Below are 14221 nucleotides of genomic sequence, written 5' to 3' on the forward strand. Positions count from 1 at the left end.
TTTTACAGTATAATAGAGTACATTTTACAGTATTGTACTGTGTGTCATTACACTGTACTTGCTTCGATACCGCATTTATTTTTACAGTGTACTGTAATACACAATCACTGTAATACACAATCACTGTAACCCCTTTACAGTGTACTAATTATCGTTGCACACATGTAGTCACCATATGAGTGAGCATGGCTACCGCTGATTTAAATAACCCCACTAATCCAGTTAACCCCCAACACATCTGGAAACAATCTCTGAGAGGAAAACAAAACAAATGGAGACCAATAGCAGAAATACGATCTGGCTGATTTTTTAGAGAAAACGGGACAATGGATAGCCCTACTGAGACGTGCAGCAGGGTTCCACCACTCCAAACGCTGCGTTTAAACAGGTGCAGGCCTCATTTGGTTATTATTTGCTCTTCTTTGGTTATTTGTATTTGCTCTTTTCCGAGAATGCCAGTGTTTGGCTTTGCAATTAAGAGAGCCGGCTAACACAAGGAGGCATCAGAAAGGCGTATTTGTCTCGAAACATGTTTTAGAAAAACATCTGCACTCTCAGCTTCACATCTGTCAAGAATAAAGCCACTTGTGTGTGTGCGTGCATGCACACATTTGCGGGTGTTCAAATCTCGGCGTTGAGGTAAAAATTGTTGTGAGTCATATCTGAGTGTTGATTTCTGGAGGGATTGAACTTGACGTCATTTTCGGTGAATAAATGAAGTGTTAACCAGATGGTGTTGTTGTTACACGACTGTGTTGAGTTCATTTCCATTAACTCTGGGGCGCCAGGTAGCCTAGTGGTTAGAGTGTTGGACTAGTGACTGAAAGGTTGCTAGATCGAATCCCTGAGCTAAAAAAAGGTAAAAACCTGTCGTTCTGCCCCTGAACACGGCAATTAACCCACTGTTCCTAGGCTGTCATTGTAAACAATAATTTTTTCTAAACTGACTTGCCTAGTTAAACAAAGGTTACATTTTAAAAAACAATATTAATTAAAACTCTCTGAGTGAAAAGACATGGGAGGGGCCTCATTATCACCTTTACCTGCATGCTTTGTTGCAGGTTGCTTTTTTTTTTAGAATAGTTTTGTTTTAATTATCTATGTTTCTAAATAGACATTGATTGATTAATTGAACTTATATGACACGAAGATAAACGACCTACATTTTTCTAAACTAATCCAATCTGTAAGCGGTTGGACTTATTTCACCCGTTATTGAGATGGTTATCCCAGTTTAGATGGTTCAGGTAGTCTCTTTATCAATCTTCTCTAAGTGGTGCCTGGAAGAGGAAACAAGACGGTGGACCGAAGCACGTTTGTTTGAAATGGAAAAACGTTGCGGCAGCTATTGGGTATAGAAGAACATCCAGACAAAAGCAGCTGCTTTACAAGTGGGATGCACTGTTGAGCACTACATCCCCCAGGGTTCGGCTGATTGTACGGAGATTGTGACAGCCGGTTAAATAGCGTCCCTTGAGAGGTCTACAACCAAATGTATGTCTGGAGAAGTGCAGTATTATCATAAGAAGACGTAAGTACACTTAAGTATACTTGCAATACAGAGGAATGAAGAGAGAAAGAGAGGCAGAGGAGGTCTAAGAGAGAGAGAGAGGAAGTGGGTGAGCTTGAGTCGGTTAAAATGGCAGACAAAAAGGGAGATGGCATGTTAAAGAAGAATGGTAGAAAGTGTAAGCAGAGTGAGCTGTGCGCCGGATCGATGACAGAAGGAGAAATGGAAGTGAATGAGGGCGAAGTATCTGAGGTGGTAGGTGTGGTGAAGTTCTCGGAGCCCAAGGCTTGCACTGAGGGTCAGGATAAAGATGAGTCTGTGACAGTAGGAGTGAAGTTTTTGGAAAAAGTGGACCCTTGCCTTTTGGCTGATCCATTTGTGGATTCATGGTGGGTGAAAACAGAGTTGGGTGCTGTGGAATCAGTGAAGGTAACCAGAAGTGGTCTTGTGATAATTGTTTGTTTCTAGTCAGAGGGAGCAGGCACTCCTCGTTAAACGAATGGGGGCAAGAGATGTGAATTGTTTTGCCCTCAAGAAAAGGGTGCCATTGAAAGGAGTGATTACTGGGGTAGCGGTAAATGTGAAAGTTGACCAACTGAAGCGGAAGATTCCCGGTGTTTGTGATGCTCGTCGTTTGGGCGGCGTGAGTGGTGAAAGAGAAGAGTCGTTGTATGTTCTTTTGAGTTTTGATGTTGAGTCTTTCCCTGACAAAGTGATGTTAGGATATACGTTTTTGTGCCGAATGCATTACGTTGTTTCAGGTGTCAAGCTTATTGGCATGTGTCAGCAGTGTGTAGGAGGGAGGTTCCTAGGTGTGCATGAGACAAAGGAATGTGTAGCATTGGGGAAAGTAGTGGTATGTGTCAATTGTAGGGGTGCCCATGGGTCTGGGGATCAGAAATGTCCAGTGCGAGAGAGGCAGGTTGAGGATTCCAGGGTTAGAGTAGTGCAGAAGTTGTCATATGCTGAGGCAGTGAAGAAAGTAGAGGAAGATAGTTCAAACGGGAGGGATCCTGAGAGGAGTGGTGTGAGTGATAAACCAACAAGTGGTGTTTCAGTAAGATTGGATTATAGGCATTTATAGCAATGTTTATCAACTGTTCTGCAGGGATGGAAGGTCAGTCGCAGACATTGTGGTAGCAGCTGCAGAGAGGTTTTTGCGTGTGCGAGACTTGACGCCAGAAGAGTTACAGGGTGTGTTAAGTGGTGTTGTCCCATCCTTTCAGGCTGATGGCCCGAAGTAGGACTAAATAGATTTAAATAGTAGGGTGGTGGGTTTTTGTGTGTATTTTTTTAGTGTAGGGTTAGATGGCAGGGCATTTGTTGATTAATTTAAAAAATATATATTTTAAGCAAAGTATAAGGGACTTATACTTCAGTCTAGTAGGTGGCGGTAATGCAACATTTATTGGACAGCCGTTAAACCTCATTGAATAAAAATATTCCCTACCTTGGCAGTAATTCTAACTGCAGATTGTGGGTGATTTAAAAGGTTTCAATCGTTGGCTATCCTAGCTCCAATAGAAATGATATAACACTTTGTAAGCCAGAATTTTTTGACTTGCCGATGTGGCCTGCAAACCAGGAGTTTCAGACCAGTGTGTTAGGGTAAAACTAGACTTTCGAAGTATGACATTGTAAAAAACAAGTTATCTATTGTCATCAGCGTTACTTTTATGAAAAAATATTCACTTATACACTCACTGACAGCCATCGAAACACAGGCATGGTACCTCTAAAATGCACTTGAATGGCACCCTGGGAAATACATATGCAAATACAGTAAGGCTTTACACCCTACAGTGTTAAAAATGTGTTACGGTAACACGACAGGTGTTAATTCCCTAAGCCTGAGAAAGTGTAAGAGCATCAGCTTTAATGAAGTGTTAATTTAAGTCTGAATACGCAACACCCATTGTGTTAGGGACCCAACACTCTCGGGGTGTTAGTTTATCAATACTTTGAGAAGTGTTAGTTTAACACTATTTCAGTAAATCACATATAATTACTAAGAAACTGTTCAATTTAACACTGTGGGTGTAAAAATTATGATCGCAAATTTTCTTTGTGAGTGTGTGTGTGTGTGTGTGAGTGTGAGTATGTGTGTGTGTGTGTGTGTGTGTGTGTGTGTATGTGAGTGTGTGTGTGTGGACACTTCAGCATTAAAGTATGTATATGACTTTGCCCAGTCTGTATTTAAAGGCAAACCTGCCATATCATAGCAAAAAAAAATGAATGGACTAATTTGTTTCATTTGTCAAATTCAAACAAAGAAACTATTTGGAGACCAGCGACTTCAAATCCACTTTAGTTTTCAGAATACTATACACAATTATAGCTGTATAACGTCATGGGCAGGTCCTTCAATGAGGCAATCTGTGATTGGTACAGTTGAAGTCGGAAGTTTACATACACTTAGGTTGGAGTCATTAGAACTCGATTTTCAACCACTCCACAAATTTCTTGTTTAACAAACTATAGTTTTGGCAAGTCGGTTAGGACATCTACTTTGTACAAGTACTTTTTCCAACAATTGTTTACAGACAGATTATTTCACTTATAATTCACTGTATCACAATTCCAGTGGGTCAGAAGTTTACATACACTAAGTTGACTGTGCCTTTAAAAAGCTTTAGAAAATGATATCATGGAAAATGATATCATGGTTTTAGAAGCTTCTGACAGCTTCTGACAGCTTCTGAAGCTTCTGAAGCTTCTGACATAATTTGAGTCAATTGGAGGTGTACCTGTGGATGTATTTCAAGGCCTACCTTCAAACTCAGTGCCTCTTTGCTTGACATCATGGGAAAATCAAAAGAAATCAGCCAAGACCTCAGGAAAAACAATTGTAGACCTCCACAAGTCTGGTTCACCCGTGGGAGTAATTTCGAAATGCCTGAAGGTACCATGTTATTCTGTAAAAACAATAGTACGCAAGTATAAACACCATGGGACCACGCAGCCACCATACCGCTCAGGAAGGAGCGGTATTCATCCTAGAGATGAATGTACTTTGGTGCGAAAAGTGCAAATCAATCCCAGAACAACAGCAAACGACCTTGTGAAGATGCTGGGGGAAACGGGTACAAAAGTATCTATATCCACAGTAAAACGAGTCCTATATCAACATAACCTGAAAGGCCACTCAGCAAGGAAGAAGCCACTGCTCCAAAACCGCCATAAAAAAGCCAGACTATGGTTTGCAACTGCACATGGGGACAAAGATCGTACTTTTTGGATAAATGTCCTCTGGTCTAATGAAACAAAAATAGAACAGTTTGGCCATAAATACCATCGTTATGTTTGGAGGGAAAAGGGGGAGGCTTGCAAGCCGAACAACACCTTCCCAACTGTGAAGCACGGGGGTGGCAGCATCATGTTGTGGGGGTGCTTTGCTGCAGGAGGGACTGGTGCACTTCACAAAATAGATGGCATCATAAGAGGGAAAATTATGTGGATATATTGAAGCAACAACTCAAGACATCAGTCAGGAAGTTAAAGCTTGGTTGCAAATGGGTCTTCTAAATGGACAATTATCCCAAGCATACTTCCAAAGTTGTGGCAAAATGGCTTAAGGACAACAAAGCCAAGGTTTTGGAGTGGCCATCACAAAGCCTTGACCTCAATTATATAGAACATTTGTGGGCAGTACTGAAAAAGCATGTGTGAGCAAGGAGGCCTACAAACCTGACTCAGTTACACCAGTTATGTCAGGAGGAATGGGCCAAAATTCACCCAACTTATTGTGGGAAGCTTGTGGAAGGCTACCTGAAACATTTGACCCAAGTTAAACTATTTAAAGGCAATGCTACCAAATACTAATTGAGTGTATGTAAACTTCTGACCCACTGGGAATGTGATGAAAGAAATAAAAGCTGAAATAAATCATTCTCTCTACTATTATTCTGACTGCACATTCTTAAAATAAAGTGGTGATCCTAACTGGCCTAAGAATGGGAATTGAGGATGTCAGGAAATGTCAGCAATTGTGAAAAACTGAGTTTAAATGTATTTGGCTAAGGTGTATGTAAACTTCCGACTTCAACTGTACATCAATGTTTTGACTTTTAAATAAAGCCATTCATTCTTGAAAAATATTGGTTGCTGTTTGAATCCCAGATTGCCCTTGTCAATACGGCCAGTGTCATATTGACGCGATGAGAGTAAAGTCCATACCCTAACTCATATGGTCTGTATTTCTGCTGCAATAGTTTATGTGTCAGGGGCCTAGGGTCAGTCTGTTATATCTGGAGTATTTCTCCTGTCTTATCCGGTGTCCTGTGTAAATTTAAGTATGCTCCCTCTAATGCTCTCTCGCTCCCTCTCCCTCCCCTCCCGGAGGACCTGAACCCTGGGACCATGCCTCAGGACTACCTGGCCTGATGACTCCTTGCTGTCCCCAGTCCACCTGGTCGTGCTGCTGCTCCAGTTTCAACTGTTCTGCCTGCGGCTATGGAACCCTGAACTATTCACGGGATGTGCTACCTTGTCCCGGTCCTACTGTTTTCGACTCTCTCTCTCTCTACCGCACCTGCTGTCCCTAACTCTGAATGCTCGGTTATGAAGAGCCAACTGACATCTACTCCTGAGGTGCTGACCTGTTGTACCCTCTACAACCACTTTGATTATTATTATTTCAACCTGCTGGGGGGTGGTGCTCTCGTGTGTGTTGGAGACTGATGAGTGAGTGTGTGTGTGTGTGTGTGTGTGCGAAAAACAATGCCCATAGATCTCAATTGCATAAAAACAATTGTCCGTCATTATATATCATAGCAAAACATTTTCCTGGATCTAATTTGATTCATTTGTCAAATTAAGCAGAGAAAGTATTTGCAGACCAGCCACAATATTATACACAATTACAGCTGTATCACTTCACGAGTAGGTCCTTAAATGAGGCAATCTGTGATTGGTACATCCGTTTTTTTAAACTTTTAAATAAAGCCATTGATTCTTGAAGAATAGAACCGCTTTGTTGCTTTTTGAATCCCAGATTGCCTTTGTCAATATTGGCTGGCTCTGATGAGATCAAAGTCCATAGCCTAACTCATATGGTCTGTGTTTAAAAAAGGTCATCTGTGATTCAAAAAAACAACGAAGCAGTTACCCTGGCCTTTAAAGAGACACGCAACTTCATCTAAATCATTCACCAGTGCCTGACCAGAACAAATAAACTCAAACTTGGTGTGTGTGCGTGTGTGGGTGCATGTGTGTGTGTAAAAAAAAAACTACGCCGTAGGTCTCCTGGAGTCGTCTGGTAGTCTAATGAAAAAGAGTGTGTATAAATTGCTTCTGAGTGTTAAGCTGATAAGACAGCTCATTTGATCTGGGTTGCGTAATGTTACGTATCTGTGTGTGTGTGTGTGTGTGTGTGTGTTCACGTTTCATACCACAGCTCATAAAATATGTCTACTCCTTGTTAAACAATCAACTTGAGTTTTATGCCACGCATGCAGTAGTTGCTTTAGTAATAGTGGCTTCTCCTTTGTTTCCTATGTGTTCCAGTCATTTCAATAAAAGACTACGCAGTGTATTCATAGGTATTCATAAATAAGTGAGAGAATCAATTAAAAGTAGACTCAAATATAACTTTCTTTATCGCTGATGTCCAGTACTATAGTCAAACACGGTGGACCCACACTCCACTTCCCATAAAGCAAAGCTACCGTCTCTCTAGAAAGACACAATGCATGACGCTGGGGCTCATTGAAAAAAAGTCATTGTGACAACTGCAATAATACTCAGTATTATTGTGTGTGTGCCGTGCGCGCGCGTGTGTGTTGCACACTGTGCTGCATGGCAATCCGCAAAGCTAAAAAGGTGTGTGATTAAGATCTCTTTTAAAAATGTCCACAGTTCTGGCCCCCAGCAGGTTCTCTGGCAGGCTATTCCAGAGGCAGGGGTCATAGTAACTAAAGGCTGCCTCTCCATGCCTCTTGGTCCTAGGCTTTGTGATAGTTAAAAGGCCAGTGCCAGAAGACCTGAGGGAGCTACTGGGTACATGAATTAAAAGCATGTCTGACATGTATTGGGGAGCACAATCATGGATTGATTTAAAAACCAATAGAATAATCTTAATGTATTCTAAAACTCCCAGGCAGCCAGTGCAGAGACATTAAAACCGGTATAATATATGCTCTCCGCCTGGTCTTGGTCAGTACCCGTGCTGCAGCATTCTGTTTGTTTTGCAGTTGACCAATGGCTTTCTTGGGTAGACCAGACAGGAGAGCATAACAGTAGTCAAGCCTACTTGTAATAAAAGCATGGATGAGTCTCACCTTGGAAATGTTCCTCAGGTGGTAAAAAGCTATATAGCTCACATGGAGACTTCTCTCAGCTAGATAGATAAAGCATCGGAGAGGATTAGGGAGGACAGGGGTCAGCTGGCCAGAAAGGATTTGGGGAGGAACACACAAGGAATGAGGTCTTTGCGCTTTAGTTCCGCCACATCAGCAGGAAACCAACAGGAGGAGGCAGCAGCCTTGTGGGAGATTAGCAGGAGATTTGGAGAAGAAAAGAACAGCCCTGTGAATGGAGTTCAATTCCTTTCGGCGAGCTGCACTAAGGCACACACAAGGCCCCCTCGATCCCACCCGAAATTAGGCACGGAGAACAGAAGACCCCCATAAACAGATTAAGGAAGACAGGGGACAGGGGACGGGGGACGGGGGGAGGCATTCCGCTACCCAGACGCTGAGAGGGTGGGATGAGAAGGAGGACAGGAGGGAATTTAGGGAGGGGAGGATAGAGGGAGGATGAGGGTGAATGAAGGAGGTTAGGAGAAGAAGAGCAGATTATTAAGAGAGAGGAGAGAAGAGGGTAGGATAGGGAGAGAGGTAGGGGTAGGGCCCCCATAGCCAGTGTTATTTGTACATTAGACATATTCCCTACTGGAGCTGTTTCTGTGGGAACAGGCTGGCATGCTGCAAATAATAATACCTGTCATAAATAATGTACCTTTTTTTTACACAAGCACCACAGTAGGTGTGGACTTAGTAATTAGACTCTCTATCTTTCTTTGCCCAGACAGGAATGTGATAAGGAAGACTGAACCATACCACCCTGTCATCTGTTGACAGGTTTACCCTACAGTAAATTTGGGTCTAGGATAGAGATGGTTCTACCTGCTGTAAACCCTCCAGATGCCCTGCTAGCCCGAGGTTAGACCAGGGGCTCGCCTGGTTCAGTATCCCAGTTTCGATGCTCCTCAGATGGGTCAGTACTCACCCTGGTGTCAACGTTGGTGGGTCTGGGGCCGTGACTGAAGGCCTGTGCTGGGTCCTTGTGGTACACCTTCAGGCAGGAGTGATCCGTGATATTCCTGTGGGGGGAGGGGGGGGGGACGTCCAGAGGGAAAATTAGGAGGCCAGAATATATCACTATTGGATAGTGGTCTCCTATACCCAGACGTTGGTGTGTGCTCTGACATGGCTATGTCTTACACAGTCCACAGTCTGCTGTACTGAGCCATCCTGGTGTTGCGTTAAAAAAAAGTGTCCAGTGGTGTTACAGTGAAAAGGATCCCTCAAATAAATCAATAAAGCTGCGTCTCGTCTGCTGGTCTTTGTTTTCCCGTGTCAATTATTGCTCCTGTGCCGTCTACTACTGAGCCAGCTGGCGAGGAGTGAACACGTGATAACTTGTTAACAGCCCTGATTTAAAAAAAAAGAAGGTTAGAGCTAGTCACAAAGTACACAACACACCGCCGCAAGAACACTACAGATAGAGATGGAGACAGAATACTTGTTTTTGTTCTTCACTTTGAGCCTTTAAAATCACAGGGGGGGGGGTGAGGACGGCTCATAATAATGGCTGGAACGGAGCTAATGGAATGGCATCAAACACATGGGAAACCATATTTATTTGTATTTGATACCATGCTACTGATTGCGCTCCAGACATTACCATGAGCTCATCCTCCGCAATTAAGGTGCCACCAATCTCCTGTGTTCAAAATGGAGTATAATCGCCCAGTGTGCAGTAAGCTTGTATTCTACAGAAATATAAATATATATTTTTTTTTAATGTAAAAACAGGTCCTGTATGAACTGTCAATTCATTGCCCTGAGTATTGAACAGTAACTTATATCTATTGTTGAATTTTATGATGTACCAGGAAGTGGGCAAACTAGGTGAAGGTGATTGGTGACGTGACTGTGTGTGTGGGCATGACCGTGAGGGCAAGAAACCCTCGTCATTGTTGCCTTATGAGTCATACCCCTCTGGAAACTCAAAAGAACAAAGACGACTTATTGTGTTTTTAAAAGGCCAGGCTAATGACAAAGCTACATGTGCCTGTACACGTGCCTGTACACACTTTCTGCACAGAGAGGAGAAGACACCACTGCTTAACACATGGGACACCACCACTTAACACACCCTGCAACTCTTCTGACGTTAAGTCTCGCACATAGAATGTGGCCAAGTTGGCTATAGCTCACTCACTCACTTTAAATCTGAGGCTCTGGAAGAAACAAGACTGTTTATAGGTTATTTTCCGATCCTTTTGTTCTGCCAACTGAGCAGCGATGAAACGTGTCAAAACAAATGAATTCGGCCCCAGCTGAACTTTCCACTTTCTTCTACCATCACATGGGTGTGAATGAGAGGAAAAAGAGGCTCGGAGACTGGTTGCGACCCAGATGGCAACCTATGTTCTATGTAATACACTACTTTTGACCAGGGCCCATAGGCAAACCGATAAGGCTCTGGTCAAAAGTAGTGCACTATATAGGGAATAGGGCACCAATTGGGATTCACACACGGTGTTGTTTGGGTTTGTTTTGTTGGTGGTGGAACTAAAGGTTCTTCCACTATTGTGGGCACCACATCCTGAGCCCTTTCATCCACACAGCTATTGAGTTGACTGGAAAGTGTGGAGGAAGAGGATCTGTCGCAGGCTGCTTGCAGCCCGGGTCACTTCCTGTGCTGGGATAGCTCATTAGACAGGAAGTACTTAAAGAAGGGAGAAAGGAAGGCTGCTAGGTAGCTCTGAGGATCTTACACGGGTGAGACTGAGACGACACATTGAGAAGCAACCCCCAAATAACCTACTCTATAACCCAGTCTGGGAAAATAGAGACGAAACACCCACACACACACACATAGGTACTGGACAACAACAAAAAAACACACACCCATTTACCTGACGTCGGTGAGCTCGTAGTACATGTTCCTCATGTCGTCTTTGACATAGACAGCCACACTGGGAGACTCCAGCATCTTCATGGTGAGCTGCTGGGGAAAGGCACTCACAAACAGAGCCCTGATGGTGTCTCCGCTGGTGATCTCATTGGGCATCCGGATCTGCTTAGTCTCGTCTCCGTACTGCAGGTACAGCACGCCTGGGGAGAAGACAGGGAAGGAAAGGGGGTTAATGGAGGGTTATTGAGGGGTTAATGATTGGTTGATAATGATCTGGTGACTCTTAAGCATGTAGATACAGAGGTGTCACACCAGTGTTGTGTCAATGACTTTGTCCCAAATGGCACCCTATCCCCCTTAGGCCTATAATTATAGTGAATAGAGTGCCATTTGGGACGCACAGTGTATTTATGTGCTATGGTGCTTGTCTTTCTGTACTGTGGCCCACCTAACTCGTGTGCAGTCCTGTCCTATTATGTGCAGTCCGACATACACCACAAACACTACCTTTACTGTATTTACAATGAGTAACTACAATATCTTTACTGTATTTACAATGAGTAACTATAATATCTTTACTGTATTTACAATGAGTAACTATAATATCTTTACTGTATTTACAATGAGTACCTACAATATCTTTACTGTAGTTACAATGAGTAACTACAATATCTTTACTGTATTTACAATGAGTAACTATAATATCTTTACTGTATTTACAATGAGTAACTATAATATCTTTACTGTATTTACAATGAGTAACTATAATATCTTTACTGCATTTACAATGAGTAACTATAATATCTTTACTGCATTTACAAGGAGTAACTACAATATCTTTACTGTATTTACAATGAGTAACTATAATATCTTTACTGTATTTACAATGAGTAACTACAATATCTTTACTGTATTTACAATGAGTAACTACAATATCATTTCTGTATTTACAATGAGTAACTACAATATCATTACTGTATTTACAATGAGTAACTAAAACATCTTTACTGTATTTACAATGAGTAACTACAATATATTTGCTGTATTTACAATGAGTAACTACAATATTTTACTGTATTTACAATGAGTAACTATAATATCTTTACTATATTTACAATGAATAACTACAATATCTTTACTATATTTACAATGAGTAACTATAATATCTTTACTATATTTACAATAAATAACTATAATATCTTTACTATATTTACAATGAATAACTACAATATCTTTACTATATTTACAATGAGTAACTATAATATCTTTACTGTATTTACAATGAATAACTACAATATCTTTACTATATTTACAATGAATAACTACAATATCTTTACTATATTTACAATGAGTAACTATAATATCTTTACTGTATTTACAATGAATAACTACAATATCTTTACTATATTTACAATGAATAACTACAATATCTTTACTATATTTACAATGAATAACTACAATATCTTTACTATATTTACAATGAATAACTACAATATCTTTACTATATTTACAATGAATAACTACAATATCTTTACTATATTTACAATGAATAACTACAATATCTTTACTATATTTACAATGAATAACTACAATATCTTTACTATATTTACAATGGGTAACTATAATATCTTTATTACATTTACAATGAGAATTTAGATAATGGTGAGAAAGTTAAAGACCCATAAAACTACAAGCATGGGTGTGTATGTGTGCATGCCGGCGGATGCAGTTCGTAAGTCATGTGGGTTGTATGAGGGTGAGGTTGATGTGGGATGGAGAAGGAAGAGGGATGTGGCTGGGTGCCGTGGGTGGGAAGGGCGGCCATTAGCAAAGCATCGAACAGACAAGACACTGAACTCCTGAACTCTGGGTGTGGCTTCTGTACTGCACTCCACCAAAGCATACGAAATACATTAATTACACACTCACAAACAACACACCCCGTGCCCACAGACAAGAACATACATTAATTACACACTCACAAACAACACACCCCGTGCCCACAGACAAGAACATACATTAATTACACACTCACAAACAACACACCCCGTGCCCACAGACAAGAACATACATTTTTCAAAAGACTGACGGCTTTAAAGACGTTATATGTCCATACAGGACAGTGCAAATAAAGAAGCCCGTGAGCTTGACTTTTGTATATTGTTTTCTAGTCGAAGCCTCGTCATCTGACGTATTATAACAGATGCGCAGCTTATAAATCAGTGAAATCAGAGCTTCCTGTATGCAACAGAGTGCATACAGTACACATTGTGTGTCATTTAGGATCAGTCACTATGTAGTGTGCTGACAGAGAGGAGCTTTTCCTAACACGGAGTGGCTCCAGAAAAGGAGCGGAGCAGTAAAAACGGCTACACATTTCCAGAAATGTAACACAAGATCGTACAGGCTCTTTTAAAAGAGAGGGAGGGACAAATCCAGGACATACAAAGTGCTGAGCCATTCTACGGCACATACATCTACGGCTCGACTAGGATAGACTTGTAACAACTTAGCAAACGTCCGTTTGCCATCTAACTCGCTGCTCCTTTGTGTATTGTCAGATGAAGGACCACGCAGACCCTCCTAATACGACGTGTGTTATTCAATGACTGGTTGTGCGTCACACACACACACACACAAAAAAAGCCACTTTTTTTTAAAGGAGCGGGGCATTCCCAGTCCTTTTTGAGCTTGACTGACGAGATAGTAAAGTGTTAGAAAGAATAGGACGAGTCGAAGGGAAGTATTCGAACCCATGCCGACTCTGGCATACATGTGTGCCGAGGTCAGCGGCTGAAACCGCCGGACCACACAATAGTGTACTATTTTTTTTTTTTTACCAGTGCCCATAGTGCCTATATAAGGAATAGGGTGTCATTTGGAACACACGCTTGGCTTCATATTCTATTATACATGCAATGGAAAATTCCCTCAAAACCAAACTTTAATTAGCTCCTGAGACTTTGGATGGCTAAATTCTAGCGCAGAGTTGGATTGCAGGACTGTATGTGGCCGCTGATTGTCTGGTTTCACTCTCTAAATCAGAACCAAATGGCGTGGCTGCACAGCAAATGGTCAGGGGAGAACATACTTTGTCTACATCCCAAATAGCACCCTGTTCCCGATACAGTGCACTACTTTTGACCAGAGACCTGTGGGCCTTGGTCAAAAGTAGTGCACTATAAAGGGAACAGGGTGACATTTGGGACGAAGTCTTGGTTTCCAGGGCTTGCTGCTAGGTTTTATGACAGTCAGATCCTATTCCAGACTCTGCTCTTATGCATCTCCAAATGGAACCCAATCACCTTCAATTACGTTAATTTCAAATGCAGCATAAATAGAGTTCTTTATTTCCCTCACTTCCACAATATAAAACACAGTACAGCAATAAAGAAATAACAGATCTCCCAAAACAACTACCACGGGACTGTAGTATAAATATTTTGTAGCACTACTATACATCAGCTATAAGTAACATAGAGAAAATAGAGAAACTCACTTGAATAGAGTCATTTCAAGATGTCCGCTACTGCAACTCCAGTCTTGTGTTAAGGAGTCTTCTGACTG

The 14221-nt window shown here is 41.6% G+C and overlaps 1 protein-coding gene across 1 annotated transcript in view; it reads right to left on the reverse strand.

The window, feature by feature from the left end:
- The window catches only part of LOC115130400 (sickle tail protein homolog), a 185546-nt gene that overhangs the window by 26987 nt on the left and 144338 nt on the right, over window positions 1-14221 (reverse strand). Inside the window, 2 exon segments of the mRNA XM_029661513.2 lie at window positions 8738-8831; window positions 10656-10854. Of these exon segments, the coding sequence (XP_029517373.2) occupies window positions 8738-8831; window positions 10656-10854 (293 nt within the window).

The sequence above is a fragment of the Oncorhynchus nerka genome, linkage group LG6, assembly GCF_034236695.1.
Source record: "Oncorhynchus nerka isolate Pitt River linkage group LG6, Oner_Uvic_2.0, whole genome shotgun sequence".
Classification (NCBI taxonomy): domain Eukaryota; kingdom Metazoa; phylum Chordata; class Actinopteri; order Salmoniformes; family Salmonidae; genus Oncorhynchus; species Oncorhynchus nerka.